The sequence below is a fragment of the Equus caballus genome, chromosome 5, assembly GCF_041296265.1.
Source record: "Equus caballus isolate H_3958 breed thoroughbred chromosome 5, TB-T2T, whole genome shotgun sequence".
In the NCBI taxonomy this organism is placed as follows: Eukaryota; Metazoa; Chordata; class Mammalia; order Perissodactyla; family Equidae; genus Equus; species Equus caballus.
The window spans coordinates 13,439,601-13,456,903 of NC_091688.1; the positions used below are offsets into that span (position 1 = coordinate 13,439,601).

General features: G+C 35.1%; 1 protein-coding gene across 18 annotated transcripts in view; it reads left to right on the forward strand.

Annotated features, from left to right (window-relative positions):
* The window catches only part of RASAL2 (RAS protein activator like 2), a 364,089-nt gene that overhangs the window by 279,753 nt on the left and 67,033 nt on the right, over positions 1 to 17,303 (forward strand). For 16 of the 18 annotated variants that reach the window (XM_070266178.1, XM_070266179.1, XM_005609568.4 and 13 more), the window contains 1 exon segment: positions 2,046 to 2,152. In XM_070266178.1, coding sequence (XP_070122279.1) covers positions 2,046 to 2,152 — 107 coding nt within the window. 18 annotated transcript variants of the gene reach the window in all.

Below are 17,303 nucleotides of genomic sequence, written 5' to 3' on the forward strand. Positions count from 1 at the left end.
CTCACTTTTCTCCCACTTTCATTTCTCTATCAATTATTCAGAGATTAAAATATTGTAATACTCAATCTCATGTATCTCCTAATTATAGTTAATTATCAGAGGAAAGATGAGATTTTCTTCTACTTTCACCAGCCCCTCTCCCCACCTGCCTGCCCCCCATATAGAATTGCCTAACTTGGATAATCACTCTTTAAAGTCGTGTTCCTAAAGTCTAAAGGTCTTGTTGTTCAATGTGCTTTGACAAACTGATTTGTTTAAATTCAGTGCTTTGTGCCATTCCTGTGAATTTTAGCTAATTATACGTCCATTTTTTTAGAAATGTGCATTAGAAGTCACGTGTGCCTAATTCTGAAAATGGCTTTGTACATTAAGGCTCATTTAACCACTGATGGTTAGAGAGAAGTTGAGAGACTCACAGTTATTGGTCATAATTTTTAAAACAGTAATAGCATGGAACTTTCTTGTACTGCAGGTGGGCATATAAGACGCTATGTTGTCAACCTCTAAGACATTAGGAATGTTGCAAGTTGGCTTATGTCTTACTGGTCAGGATATCACAGTGAAGATAGTTTAGTTGTGGAAAGAAAATCAGTGTCCAGAGTGCAAAGATAGTAATAGGGTAAGCACTTCCAGTAGGATTTTCGGAGTCCGGATTGATTTGTGTGCATTACTGGGTCTGTGTAAAATGGTGTCCTTTTGGCACTAGCTGAATATAAATTTCTGTAAATGTTTTTTCTTGCTGAAGATTAGTGTAATACGGTGAAATTTTCTGTAACTGAGGGGAGGCAGTGGTTGGCATCTGCCGATAGCCTGAAAGTAACTAATGAGGATGTGCAGTCGGAACGATTGATTGAATAGCTGCAGTCTGTGTGTTTCTTTCTCGCTTGCTCTCTCTGCAAGCTGTAGAGAGGGAGGGGGAAGAGCAAGACACAGGGAGGGAGCGAGCAAAAAAAGGCTTTCTCTTAAGTGGAACTAGCACGGATCCCAGGGGCCAGGAGGCCAGAAATGGAAGTTTAAACTGCATCTATCTTTTAAAGGGAGAACAGCAGGAATCAAAATGTCAGTCTCCGGAGTCACGATTTACTCCTTATTTTTTAAGATCTGGAAGATAACACAGAATACTTTTTTTAGGATGTGGTTTTTTTTCTTTTCTTGTCCATGTTGAGATTATCTAATGTTATCTGAGAAGCTGGATTCCTATATGTCTGTCAGTTGAAGTGGAGATGGGAAGCAGTTGTGATAAAGGTATAATATGTATATATCTATCATCTGTGTGTGCGTGTGTATGTGCATATATATATATGCATATATATATCACTCTATGAAAAAATTTTTTTAAATGTAACCTTAATATAGTATATAGTAATTAAATTGTAGAATATCACATCATCTGCAAAATTCGAAGCTTGTTAGGTCAGTTTGAACAGATTTAGGATTCCAGAGTAAGATCTTAGTAAGGTCATATTGCCAGAACAAGGAGAAGCTGATCTATTTTTATATCTGCATAGGCATATATGTTATTCTCTCCTGGCAGCAGCTTTCAGTCTTCTCATGGCCCTTTGGCTGCAGTCTGGTGAATCATCTTGTCTGCACAGAACTGAACTTTGACCTGTGTGCAAACACCATCAAATCATGTGCAACACTAGACTATATTTTGTTCACAAGAATATAAAAAAATTTCATTGAATTCTATTAACTCCTACATTGCTGACAAATAGAGAAGTGGATTCATACCCCGTGAGATGCAAATAGTAAGTGAACTTATAGGTATTAAACATAGATCAGAGGAAATGACTTTTTATATGTGCACAGTTAAAGGTATATGCTGTCACACTAAAGCAGATTCATAACTGACCAACTCTCCCTAGTGTCTTGATAGTTCAGACCCCACAGAGATAAAGAAACAAATTATGTGCAAATGGAATGTGATGCACCTTTAAAGAAAACTGATTTTCTGTGGGGAAAAACAAAACAAAACAATAATTTTACAGTTTAGTCAAAGATCCTACATTTTGGATTCTTGATGTTTCTTTCTTCTTTTCCAGAGGTGCCGGCAGAAAGGTCCCCCCGCAGACGGAGTATCTCAGGGACCAGTACGTCAGAAAAACCCAACTCCATGGACACTGCAAATACCTCACCCTTCAAAGTACCAGTAAGTGTTTCTCTTCTCTAAAAGAATATTTTACTTTTCTCCTTTCTTCTTAGAGTTAGAGATAGTTACCAAGGAATCAAAATATTTTGCTCCTCAAGAATTTCTTTACAATACTGAGGTTAAAGGACAGAGTCATCAACTTACATGGATTAACTGTGGTTAATGTCCACTACTTTAAGTGTAAGCTTTATTAGGTTTTAGCGAATATTATTTTTACTTGTGGAGTATTTCCAAAATATGTAACTAAGCACATTTAATTCAAATTCCTCTGAACTGTGAAGAGCAAATCTCTGCAGGATGTCCTTTTATCAAGTTAAACCTATCTAGCTGAAATCTACCTAACTAGCTAAAACCTGTCACAATTCTGTAAAGGTACTGGTGGGATTTTTTTTTTTTTAATGGATGGGGGTATGACTTTTTTATTTTCCAGAGCTGGAGTACAAGCAAAGAGTGATGAAACTTAGAAAGTTGGGGAGCAAATTATCAGAGACTTATGAGTTCTGATCCTGAAACTTGGCCTGTGCTTTGCTTAAGCCATCTTTTAGAAGGCCATCTAAGTGCTGAAGAAATATCCTAGTTTAAAATACTCCTTAAACTGACAACACGGTACTGAGAATCAGTATTAAATACAAAAGAACACTGAGATGGAAAGACTGTAAGTGATCAGGTCATCTGACTACCAGTTGCTGGCCTAGTTTAGATCTTCTTGATATAACTCTGAGTAACTCAGATTTTAATTCATCTATTTTATTTGCTTATTGGTTAAGAAATATACTTACTTCCTAATCATATCATTTTATTAAAATTCATTGATTTTAAACTTGAAAAGAATTACTTACATGAAGTTGGTCATTATTAAAGGTACAATGGAAAGCAATATAAAGTAGAAAAAGATTTTTCTATTGAAAAAAAGATTTTTTTCTTTGAATTCAGGCAAGTTAGTATGTTGTATTCTTTCTTTCTTTATTTATTCCAATGCTGGGTTTTTTTGAACTTTAGGATGACCTTTTACGTAGGACTGATATTTTGAGATATATAAGCTGGCATTCATTTATAAATTAACCGAAATGAATGTTTATTTTGGATTAACCCTGAGAAGCAAGATTTCCCCTTATTGTATCTCAGTGCCTTGTAGAGTTTGTGGATATCTGTTACTATGACATCTTTCAAATTTTTACAAATTTTCTCATTTTTAAAGATTACAAGCAAGTATTGGATTAATATTCTAACCAAATTATGACAAGTATTTTAAAATGTCAGATTTCATGCCTTTTACTAAATTTCTTTGTTCCGTAGACATAGCTACCTATTTAAAACGTTCTTTTCATGAATGAAAAAAGTGTTTTTCCCTCTCCTCTCCCCTTCTTGTTTTCCCCATGAAATAGAGATCGTTATAGTGAAACTAACTATCCATATACAGAGTTTGGTGAAAAGCATTGAGTTACAATTTGGAGTTTTCATACTATCACGCTAGAATAGAATGGTGAATTCTTAAATTTTTTTTTAAGTCAATAACTGAAGAAGAAGATCCCTCCACAATATAGTAACATTGAAGTACTTCCTATATTGAATCTGAACTTCATGGCTGGGCTTTTTAAGTTTGAATTCATTAGGAACAACAATTTTTATTTATATTTAAACAGTAATTTGACACCTAATTCAAGGTTTACCTTAATAATAAGACTAATTATTCTTGAATAAAAGTAATAAACCAGTGATGCATATACGTGACAGCTAACACTGCTTATAAACCTCTTACTCAGTTGTTAGCCTTCTGATAATCTCAGCCACTTCATGGATTTAAAAACATTGAGGGAAAGAAGGTGCCTCTGACTAGCAAATTGGAGTCACAAAGCCCGTGCACTTAGCTCTCTAGGAGAATAACCATTCACAAGCCCTCACCTAGACAATTGTTTGAAAAATAACCATCAGAACACATTGATTGCAATAAAGAAAGAAAAAAAAAAGACAGTGATTTGAGGGAGGAAGCAGAGAAAATGAAAAGCAAGCAGTCATAAAAACAATCTGAATCCACTTAGGATAAAGGCAAATAGCCTTAGATTTATCAGGAGCCCTTGAGGGTACCATTGTATTACAGGTTGGATGGTGCATAGTGCAATAATTGACACTGATAATAATGAACCTCAGTCATCAAGAAAAAGTGAAATTATATTTGTTGTGCTGGGCTTTTTTGAAAGTGGAACTGCAATATTGTGTGATATTTTGTGTTATCCATTGAGAATATTTAAGATCTTGAAGATATGTGATGCTTATAAAACTTGCTATCAAGAAAAATCTGGTTTGTGAAGTACCTCATTCCTTGATAATGCTGGATAAATAATTTATATTCTTTTAAGAGAAACCAAATATGCTGGCTAAATGAGGCACTGCAGTACTTGAATGTCTGTGGAAGTACATTGTGTTTTTTAAATTTCCATGGTCTTCCAAGAGCTGATGTGACCTACATCCCTTAAATGTATTGCCAATAAGAAGTATGTCTAGTTTTCAGATCAACAAAAAATATTTTTGTAATTAAGATCACGAAAGACTCTCTGCATATGAGAAAGCAGAAAAAAAAGAAACCAAACTTTGAGATACTTAACTTTAAGTTACTTATACAGTATCTCAAAGAAGATCATTTCCATGTTAACTTTATGAAGGGGCAGATGTGAGATTTAAGCACAAGTACTTGTGGTTTTAGGATTCAGGTATCTTTACTATGGTGAATAGCAGGTTCCCTCCTCATCAGCTGTACCCAAAAAGGAGCCATAGTGGACTCTCTCCCCTTATTCCTCCCAGCTCCATTTTCAGCCTTATTGAGAGCAGGTGATAATAGATTTTAGCAAGTCTTAACTGAAATTATTGACAATGACACACTTACTGAATGGTTACTTTGGGCAAAGTATTAGTGATTCACCAATTATTGATACTTTTTTTGGCATTATTCTTAGTACTGGGGAAACAGAAACGAACACAACAGAATTTTCCACTCCCAGAGAATTTATAACCTAGTAGCAAGAGACAGAAAAATTGCCAGATTGATAAGGCGGCAGATAAGCATGGTGACACAGGTTTTTAACAATGCACTGTGTAAGCTAAGGCTTTGCCAAGGAGCCAATATTTGAGCTGAGTTTCAAAGGCTGAATGAAAATAGTTGACAGGGGAAGAAGATTATTCCAGGCTGACTGAAAAGCATTTTGGAAAGACACACTTCATAAGATGGACTGATGCTTCCAGGGAATATAGACAGGGTTCGGTGAGGCAGAAACTGAAAAGCATCTACGTAAAAATGGCAAGAGAGAAGGCTGGAGGCGAGGTTGGGGCAAGACTGTAAGTGGACTTGTTTGTCAAGCTTAACTAAACTTTGCTGGCTGCTAAAGCATTAGAGATTTGTTTTTTGAAATATTTGTCTTGGCTCAAAAGCTAAACCAAGTTGTATAAATACTGTGAAGTATTGGTAAATTACTTGACTCTTCTTTCTCATGCTGTCATTATCTCCACTCAGGGTGATAGGTAAGGGGCCATGATTTAACAGAAGGCCAGCCCAGCACCCACCCTGGCTATCAGCTGACACTAGAGTATAGGTTAGCCTTCAGGAGATTCAGAAGAAACCAGTGGGTTAGAGTTGCTTGTATACTGCTGACTACTGCTAGATGAGGCAGAAAGGAGCCAAAGAATAACTCTAGCAATGAGCCCCAAACTTTTGTATATCTCCTCATTCCTCCAAATTTATATTTTTAAAAACATAAAGTGGATAACTAGTATAGCAGTGTTCTCAGGTGTATTTCTTACTTAGTCTAATCCACCTTCATGCAGTGGTAGACAGCAGTGTCAATAAGTTTAAGAGCAAGGACATGACAAATGGAAGAGGGAATTCATATAGCCACTGAACCTATAGGTTAAGGCAAGGTCTTGGTTTTTAGGAATCTTTAAAGGTATTTTTACTTTTCTCTAATCATAGCCATAAGAAAAACCAGAGATCTGCAGAATAGTTTTTCTGTTCTGCCTCCACTCTCCTTCCATATTTCTTCACCTTAATTCCAATCGCAGTTATTTCCTTATAGGTCTGTGTCCCTCATTAGACAAGAAATATCTCTTCTACTCATCTTTGTAGCTACCCCAATGCCTAACACAGCACCTCACACATAGTAAACACTCAACAGATAATCGTTGAATGGATAAAATATGCATGAATTATCTAAGGACTAGAGTTTCTCTCACAGCTATTCTCTTGGTATTACTGAGGATGTCTCTAGTCAAATTGGTTACTAAACCATTTAATAACCGCTGATAGATCATTTGGAATAAATGTACCTGTGCAGAATAGTTACATTTTTTCCTCAACAAAAAGATTTTAATTTATATTTGGAATTCAGGGCTATGGTATTTTATGTATATAGTGTATACTGTGTCTACTTATATTGGGAAGTGAAACTAGGTAGAATCCTTATTTAATATCTTTGTGGATATTTCATTGAGCCCTTTAGGTATCATGCATATGTACAAACTCACAATGTTTTTGCAGATCTGAGTTTTGACTGTTAGATTCTTCAAGAACAATTTTAGTCGTCTGAATAGTTTTTTCCTCTTTTTAAGATCCTATTTTTCATTTTTTCTTTAACATCCTGCTAGACTTTTACTTTTGTGATATTTGTCTTTTCCTTTAAATATAGCATCCATTGTATTTGTGTGTGTGTGTGTGTGTGTCTGAGGAAAATTGGCTCTGAGCTAATAGTCTTCCTCTATTTTATGTGGGAAGCTTCACGAGCCATGCTAGGTCCGGGCCCGGGATGCAAAACCTGCAAACCACAGGCCACTGAAGCAGAGCGCGCTCACTTAACCACTACACCACCGGGCTGGCCGCCCCCATTGTGTATTTCATACATTGTTAAAACTACATTTAAATGATATTACAGGGGTGATTAGGAAGAAATAAGAAAACTAATGAAAAGTTATCCAAGTCCTTAAATTTAATGCAGAAAGGGAAAATGATCACATCTTGTAATTGTATATATTTGTTTCACATTCCCTGAGTTTTTGGAACAAACTTCTTTCTTTAATATTCTATTTATAAAGTGACTGTTGATATTTATGATTTTTGTATCACATCTCCCTAGACGATGCCATCAATTTAGCTTTGGCTAAAGAAAGCTGCTTGTGTTCCGGACCAGGTGCTCAGCTTAGTGTTCTCATTTCCACAACACGATGGTCTGAGTTGGCCTTCCATGTGAATATAACACAATGCAGTTGCAGCTGCTTCCTTTGTATTAGCTTTGAGCTTGGCTCTGAGAAAATTCAGGCACTAAAATATATGCCAAGACAACCAGAAAGCATAGTTGAACTAAGGCAGTAGCTGACTATTCCTATGGAACTCTCCTTGTGTTCTTGTCATGGTGACACCTGAGCATTCCCAATCAGATACACTGGCTACAAAAGACTGTCAAAAGACATACTTTTGCATACTTTTTAGAATAAAGTAAAGCTTTGGAAGATAAATGTAGACCTAGTTAAATTCCTAAATTTAAAAGGAATGTATAAAAAGCAATGTTACATCCTTGCTTAAATATCAAGGTATCAGGCTCAGTCTCTGTCTTGAATGGAATCCTCAGTAAGATCAATAAGATCCTTAATAAGATCTTTGTTTTTCCAGCTTAAACCAAGAGACAGAAAGCTTCATGCCGACTTAATAAAGACCAGAAAGTGTTCATTGTCTAAATCAGTGGTTTTCAGCTCTGGCCATCCTAAAAATCACCTAAAGAACTTAAAAAAAAAACAATACTAATGCCTGGGGTCCACTTCAGACCAGTTAAATCAAAATCTCTGGACTGGAACCCAGTCTTCTGTATTTTTTAAAACCTTCCCAGATGATTCTAACATGCAACCAGGGTTGAGAACTATTTGTCTAAAATGATTGGTTAAAATATTAGGAACCCATTTTAGTCAGTGTCTTTCCTGTGGACATCAGTGCTTTCTTTTATACCTTCAAGTCTGGCATAAGAAACTAACAAGCAGTATTTTCTCAGTGGCCTGCTATTGCTCAGAAACAAATTGCTGCATAGGGTATTAGTTGCCCTTCTCTGTTTGCCACAGTCAGTTCAGATGACCAGTCTAAATTTACAAAATAACTTGCCTTATTGTGACACAGTGACCTCTGACCAGCCTCAGAATCTCAGTCTTAAGGGTGAAATAATCAGTTTGAATTCATAGCACCCAGCTACAATACTATTTCTGTTTCTGTATTCTCATTGCTATTGTATTCCAGGACACTTAAAATTCTGTCCTCTGCTGCTCAAAGATTCTATATCCATCTTCCTTCTCTTTACTGACCATCTGCATGGAGTTGAAATCCATAATAGGGTCACCCTGCAGTGATACCTCTTTTAATAAAGAGTATATTTATATTTATATATGTATGAATATATAATATATGACTATGTAGTCACATTATGTCTATCAAAATATTACTTCCAGAGGTAAAAATAATATAATAAACATGGGAATGTCAGGAAAGAAAAATTATAGTCTGAAGGTAGTAAACATTAACTATATCTTTAAATCATTTTGTAATCAGAATGGGTATAATTTTAAAATCTTTTAATGATAAATATCTTAGAAAATATAAAATTTGGAGCAGAGTAAAAAGGAATAAGGTTAGATACGACCCATTAACGGGGATAGAAAGGAGATAGCAAATACCTGGAGGAAAAGGGAGCAGGTATAGCAGGGAAGATTGTCAAGATTCTAAACTTGAAAGAATCAAAGAATGATGGAAACCTTCCTCAGTCAATGGTTATTCCTAGAAGCAGGTTTGCAGCCGTACTAGCTAGTGGAGATTCCAACTTATCCTGCCCAGGAGGAGAGGGCTGTTTGAGAGAGTACTCTTCTCTCAATGAACTCACTTATAGCTCATGCTTATGGATAGTATACTATAGGCCCCTCTTCCTCAAAGCAAAGATATTTTCCTTCTACTTTAATGGAGAAGTGGAAGCTTAACACCTTTCATTTCACAATTAGAGATCAGCGTTTTGAAGTACTAATGCCCACTTAAGGGAGCATATAATTAGCCACTAAGTATAACTATCAGATGCTTTCCTATTTCACACAAGTTAGGAAGCAAGAGATGTAGAAAGGAAACCTGGCCAACTTCTTGATTTTGCTAGGGCTAGCTGTACAGAAAGGTATTTTTATACTTCTCAGCTATACCTTTGTTCAACAAGGTACAAGCATTGCTGGTAAACAGTAATACCTTCGAGGTGCCTTCCTGCCTTCAGGCCCTTTAATTCTATAACCAGTGCCTGTACCATTCCACTGGACTTTTAAATGCTTTGTTTTATATTTTACATCTACTAATTTCATTTTAAAGGAACTTTATTCCAAGGGGATTGTTTGATTAAAATATCATTATAAAATTTTTTGTCAGACTATTGAGTAGTTATTAAAAGAAAAGCCTCCAAAAGGATTTGAATAGACATTTCTCCAAACATATACAAATGGCCAATACACACATGAAAAGATGCTCAACATCGTTAGTCATTAGGAAATGTGAATCAAAACCATACTGAGATAGCGCTTCATACGCACTAGGATGGCTATAATCAAAAAGAAAGACAATAATAAGTGTTGGGGCCAGCCTGGTAGCATAGTGGTTAAGTTTGTGCACTCTGCTTTGGTGGCCCAGGGTTCACAGGTTTGGATCCTGGGCGCAGACCTAGCACTGCTTGTCAAGCTGTGCTTTGGCAGCATCCCACATAAAATAGAGGAAGACCGGCATAGATGTTAGCACAGCACCAATCTTCCTCAAGCAAAAAGAGGAAGATTGGCAACGGACGTTATCTCAGGACCAATCTTCCTCACAAAAAAAAAAGACAATAAGTGTTGGTGAGGATGTGGAAAAATTGGAACCCCCACATATTGCTGGAGGGAATGTAAAATGGTGTAGCAACTTTGAAAAACAGTTTGACAGTTCCTCAAAAGGTTAAACATAGAGTTACCATATGACCTAGCAATTCTACTTCTAGGTATATGTACAAGAAAATTGAAAACATATGTTCACACAAAATCTTGTACATGAATGGTCATAGCAGCATTATTCATAATAGCCAAAAAGTAGACACAACCCAAATGGCCATCAGCTGAAAGGTGGATATACAAAATGTGGTCTATCCATATAATGGAGTGTTATTCAATCATAAGAAGGAGTGAAGTGCTGATACCTTGCTACATTTTGATGAACCTTGAAAACATTATGCTAAGTGAATGAAGCCAGATACAACAGGCCTCATATTTTATAATTCTATGTATGAAATGTCCAGAATAGGCAAATCCATAGAGACAGAAAACAGATTAATGGTTGCCAGGGGTTGAGGGGGGGATAGGGAGTAACTGCTAATAGGTACAGGATATATTTTGAGAATGATGAAAATGTTCTGGAATTAGACTGTGGTAACACTTGCACAACATTTTGAATATACAACAAGCACTAAATTGTACACTTTAAAAGGGTGAATTTGATGGTATTTGAATTATATCTCAATAAAACTGTTTAAAAAAAACTTGGGAAAAAGAATAGAAAATATCTGAATATTTCTTAATTTGATTGTAATTTGAAATGATAATATTTTGGATATATTAGGTTAAATAAAATCTATTTTAGGAAGGCAAAAGGCAAATATGTTTCATTATGTATTGGCTGCTTATTTTCTACAAGTTTTTTTTAGGTGCTTATTACTGATACTTTGCATATTTGCATTTTTATGTGAACTACTGTGATTTTACCTACTATAAGGAAGATAGTTCTATACATTTTTACTCAAGGATATAGAAATAGGAAGCATGATATTTGGTTTTAAAAGAAAAAGGCAGATTATAGCCATCATGTATATACAGAATATTTTTTAATTTTTGCAAGTTTTCACATCTCATGAGTCATTTCTATCTTATATAGTGTAGTTTATATCTCTTCCGTTAGTTCATGTCTATTAACTAAACTTCTTGACTGTTTTCATTTCATATATAGTCTACCTCTGCCTCTGCATTCTTATAAGATGTGTTATATGTGGGCTTGTTTAGTGGGGTAGTGCTGAGATCTTCATATTAGAAGGATCTTTTTATGACTTGTATAGCAATGAAATTAATTGTTGTTTTAGAGAATCTTCTTCTAAACAATCCTCTGTACTGTTCTACTAATGCTTAGTTCTGATGTCCCATAGTAATTTAAATTCAGCTTTCCCCAAGCTGTATTCGCTTATGTTTTTCCAAAAAATTGTTTCCCCCTGTATTTCTAACTTTGTAATATAGTCATGTGCTGCATAACGATGTTTCTGTCAATGATGGACTGCACATATGATGGTGGTCCCGTAAGATTAGTACCATATAGCCTAGGTGTGTAGTAGGTTTGTGTAACTACACTCTATGATGTTCATGCAAGGACGATATCGCCTAATGATGCATTTCTCAGAACATATCCCTGTTATTCAACGATGCATGACTATACTACAAATTTCTTCAGTTCCAAGAGCCAAAAACCTAAGAGCCATAGTATTCTCTTCTCCTTCCTCCCGCATTCAGTCACTTTTGAATTCAGCCAGCCCCTCTTTTCCAGCCCCACTGCCACTTACTGACTTCAGTTATCAGTGCTTGTTATTCTTCCTGTAAACCAGTACCAGGCTTCATTAGCATGAGACCAATAGGAGTGTGCATTTATCCATTATAGTACTGGTAGTGTTGTATTGTGGGGTCATTATTTGTATAGTTGCCTTCCCTAGTATGTGATTCTAGTGATGGTCTCCAGAATGGGATGTATATACCTCAGAGGGTACACAGCACGATCTATTTGGTTTGCAGAAAGAAAATATTAAATCTTTGATTTTTTAAAAATGTCACTCTTTTTAAATTTTTATTTTCTTGAATATTTTATAGTCATACATCAGAACATTCTTATAATTTATAGGTAAACAATTTTAGGAATGCACACCAACAATATTTTTCTCATTTGATTCATGGTCAAGACAGTTCATAAACTACTCTTCTAGAAGATCAGGACTATATCTCATTTATCTTATAACTCGAGCACTGACATTTTCTTTTTCCTGATCTGTTTATGAAAACTCATTTAATATATAGGTGCATTCATGATTACCCAAGGTAGGAACATTGCAAAGACATTAACCTCTTATGCCATAGCATCGTCATCATTAGTTGATGGTTTTAAATTAATATTGTGCATTTTGAAGGGTCTGCATTAATCTGTTAAGTAAAATAGAATTAAGGGCAGAATATAGGGAGTAGAAAGAAATAATTTTCTTCTGTGGAAGCCCTGTGAGAATAATGATAGAGTGACTCTTGGGGACTATCTTTCTCAGTTTGCTTCTCATTCAAGGAATAATTGGATGTGTAGGAATGTGGTCTGCCTCTCAACTCTTTAAAAGTTAAATGGAAAAAAAGACAATTTATTCAGCAGAAGTGAAGGTCAAAACCTGATGAATTGTCCTTCACTACATAGGCTCATATCTTATGCAGTCAGTGAGACCATTGTCACACAGGAGTACTTCCCTATTAAAATCAGGTGCCTGCAGTTGAAAAAGGCTCTGTACTCCTCTGACATGTGATCTAGGGCCTGTGTCACCTGCATGTTTAATTCTGCCAGAATATCAATACAATGATTTCATATCATTAGCATTTAAGAATTTATACCTAGAACAGGCAAAGGAGTGATAAGGATGTATTTTTTAATGTATGTTCAGCCAGCATCTCATGTGTGTGACCAAGAGCAAATTGTTTGACCTCCTGTAGGGCCTATGATTCCTTTTTTATGATAATTAAATATTCCACAAATGTTTTAAGATGCTTGGAGGTTTGCTGATAAAAAGGTACTATATACTAAGGACCAATTTGTTAATATTTGGGGGCCTAAATTTATAATGGAAAAAGAATGTTTGCAGCATTAAAAGCAGTACACTTAACGAAATAGCCTCTAGAAGTGGTGTAAATATGCCTAATAAAATCTTTTCCATGATGTATTTCTCCCTCCCTTCCCCACTTTATTCTTTAAAAAACAAAAGCCCTATCCTGATAGACATTAGTAAAAAGTAATTATATTGTTTTACTTTGTACCTTTTGCTCACCACCATTTCCATAATATGGGTTTTAGGTGCATTTTGTTTCACGAGAGGCAGTAAGAATTTTATTTTTTTAAATAACTAATAGGCTTCAAAGCCCTCCTCCATCTGTAGTGCTGTTATTCTTAGAGTCCTAGAATTGAGAGATGGCAAACTTCAATTAAATTCATCTAGTCCATCTCCCCTGACAATGAAAAACTTTCACATTATATTATCTGATGCTTTTTCGGGCTTCCATGATAACCTCCGGGAGACTGTCCAATAGACTGATAGACCTTACTTTAAGGGGATGTTCTCTTTCTTACTTTGAGGGGATGTTCTCTTTCTTACTTTTGACCTATCGTTTCTCATTATTTTATCCCTTAAAGCTGTCTTCCTTAATATTCATACTCTGTTAAACGTGAGTTAAGATCTCTCTGCTAGTCATAAGAAAATCAACACACTTCATTAGCAGGAACTGAGATGGTCTATAGAAGACAATATTCCAAATAATAAACTTTTCCTCTTTAAAAACTAGATTTGGTTTTATTTTAATAATTTTGAGGGGTTTTTTTTCCCCTCATATGTATTAGATATTTTCCCTAATTTCTTGAATGAATTGAACTTTTCTTAATAAAAAGTTTGGATTAATTATTAGCATTCTGGAAATATGTAAGTAGCCCACTGTATGCTAAGCATTGAAGAAATACAAAGTTGAGCTTGATAATATTTGCCTTCAAGAGCTAAGATTCAGTAGGGGAATATAACATAGGAATAGAACTAATTTTTGGTCATGACAGAGGAAAACAGTAGTATAAACAAAAGATCTTAGATAATCAGAAGTGAGAGACTAACTCCTATTAAAGAAAGCGGGAATGGTTTCCTGGAAACCATTTCCTGAAAATAAATAGTGTAGGGACAACTGAGTAACCATTTGGAAAAAAGATAAAATTAGATGTGTATCTCACACCTTATACAAGAGTAAACTCCACATGGGTTAGGGATCTAAATGTAAAAAAATAAAATAAACCACACAACTATTAGAAGAAAACATAGCTGAATTCCTCTTTAACCTTAATGTAGGAAAATCTTTCTGTAATGGTTACTGAAAAGCCAGAGGCAAAAATGTGTTAAGATGTTAACATTAGGGAAAGCTGGGCAAAGGAAAACTCTCTGTACTATTTTTCCAAATTTTCTGTAAATCTAAAATTGTTTCAAATATAAAGGCAAAAACATCAGGGATACCTTCCCTTCTCAAGATCTCTCCCCTACTCCACCTCATTAACATCCTATCCTCTTAAAAGATTGCCATTTCTTCGTGCTGTTTGTGAATTTCCAACCAAGGTTTTAACTCAGTGGTTCCCAAACCATGTCCACATGAAGATTGTTCACAAATTTTTTTAGCAGATTTATTCTCAATAGACCCAAACTAGAAACAATCCAAATGTCTATCAGTTGGCAAATGGATAGACAGACTTTAGTATATCCATAGAGTGGAAGAAAAAGGAGTGAACTACTGTTACATGCAAGAACGTGGAGAAATTTCACTGTATACTACGTGAAAGAAGACTCCATAGTGCGTAATTCCATTTATATAGCATTCTGGGAAAGATAAAACTATAGGGACAAAGCAGATCAGTGGTTTCTAGGAGCGGAGGAGGAGAAAGAGATTGACTATAAATGAACAGGAAGAAATTTTTTGGGTGATAGAAATGTTGTATATCTCAGTTGTGGTAGGATACATTTGTCAAAATTCATCAAGCTATGCACGTAAAAATAGTGTATTTTGCCTTTTGTAAATTATACCTCAATAAACCTAATATTTTAAAAGAAAAGATACATTTTAAAACATAATATATAAAAGTTGAAAGTAAAAGGTTTGAAAATATTTAACAGGAAGATAATAATCAAAAGAAATGTGACATAGCAGTATTCTATCAAATGAAAATGAATCTCTACGACAGTGAATTTAATTAGGAATAGAGAAAGTGCTAAATATCTTCCATTTGCCCCCCTAGCAAATCTTAACATATCAATATGTTATAACATATCATACTGTTTTATTATAATAATTATAACATGTTACTATTATAACATACATATTTTACTTTTATCTTTTAATAACATATTAATATGTTAACATTGGTTAGATCTGATTAATGGGTATGTGCTTAATATATTAATTTCTGTGCTTTTGTATGTTTAAAAGTTTCATAATAAAAATTTTGCTTTGCTTAATTAAAGGGAATCATTAGATGCTTGTCCAAAATGCAGATCACTGTGCTCCATGCCCGAAGATTCTGATTCATCAGCTCTGAGCTAGAAAAACAACTGTAATTTATGATAGAACCTTTCTTTTTCCCTTTGATGCTTAAATTTGCAAAAACAAAAAACAAAAGCCCCCACTAGGGAAGAAATTACCTACATTGAAACTGCTTGTTAACCATAACGCGCTCTACAGCTGTTACAGCTGTTTGTTGTTTCATTATTATTCTTGTTACCTAGAGTTTCCCTTCCTGTTTGGACTTCCAATAACTGGAAGATAAACTAACTAAGTAGAATATGGTGACTGGAAAGTGGAGTTTAACATTTCAGATGCTCTTCCTTTTCCTTTTTCCTTGTTCATTTTCTACAGTTAGATTTTAGTCAACACTTTCTGAACATCTACAAGTTCCTAAGTTATATTAAGAGAGCAAGGAAGGGAATAATTTCTCAGGTACTGACAGTCCATAATATGAACTGCTAAAATATGCAAACTACATAGAAGTTAATTTACTAATTAAACGAAAACTTTAAAGCAAGAATGAAAACAGTTCTCACCTGGGTTCTTTCTAGTTGACCAGGGGGCATTTTCTTAGTATGAGTCATATAACATTTTAAGGAACTGCTATTAAAATTACTTAATCACCTAGAATTGCTTAATCCCTCGTGTGTCACCGACGTGAAAGTCTCAAACAGGATTAAAGCAGGGTTCTGTTGCACATCACTGTGTTTTGTGTGAAGGTGATGACATGTTTCTCTGCCTCCACTTCTCCATGTCTTGAGGGAACGGCAGCAGCACTAGGACACTGGCAAGTCAGTGTCTCTTATTGCCACTGGTGAGGCATCTGAGAGTGGTTGCGTAGCAGCGGTTTTATTTCAGTTACCAATCATGCCCTGATAGCCAAGTTCAGTCTTTGGGGGTTACTCCAATTTGCAGGTCGTGAACAACTTTTATTGTTATCTTAACATTTACCAAGCTCCAGAGAAAGGCAGCATTTGGTTTTTCTTTCACTGGCAGTTGCTAATTTTAAGCCTTATTTTGACAGAAAATAGTGAGTACCAACAAATTAAAGTATGTCATTTTAGTTGTATCAATTTCTGTGGCACTGTAGTTGTTTAAAATGATAAGCCTTTTACTATCTTTAAGAATTGTAGATGGTAGCAACGGCATTTCAAAGGAGAATCGGATGAAGTAGGATTTGGAAAGTTTTATTAGTATTCTTTCAGATTAGGTTGGTATCACAAAGATGAAATCAGTTTGTTTGCAGTCTTTTCCTTTGTTTCCATTTATGCTGTTGTGTTTTTAGAATATGCTTATAGGAGCATCGTTTACTCCATAGATATCATAAATTCATGTGAAATAGAAGCATTTAGTTCTTGGCATCCAGCTATTTTTAAATTTTATATTTGATCTTTTTCTCTTAGTAACCACAGAATCAGTTAGATATAAAAGTAATTTCAATAGGGTTTCAATTTTACTTTAGTTTAATTATATATATAGGAGGTGTAGGGGCAAATTTTTCTAAGTCAGATGTCACACTAGTGGTTTTTTTCTTTGTTTTCTTTTCTCCCTCATATTTTCGAATTGGCATATTGTGTTTCTGCCCCTTTGTGTTATATAATTCTATAATGAGGTATGTGTAGAAATTAAATATAGTACACATGGGGAAATACATTATATCATAGTGCCTAGAGTGTTTGAAGAGGCGTTAGAATGTGGACAATTAGTATAGTGTAGTGGTTTGAAAGCGAGGATTCCAGAGTCAGGCTGCCTGGACTTGAATTTCTACTCT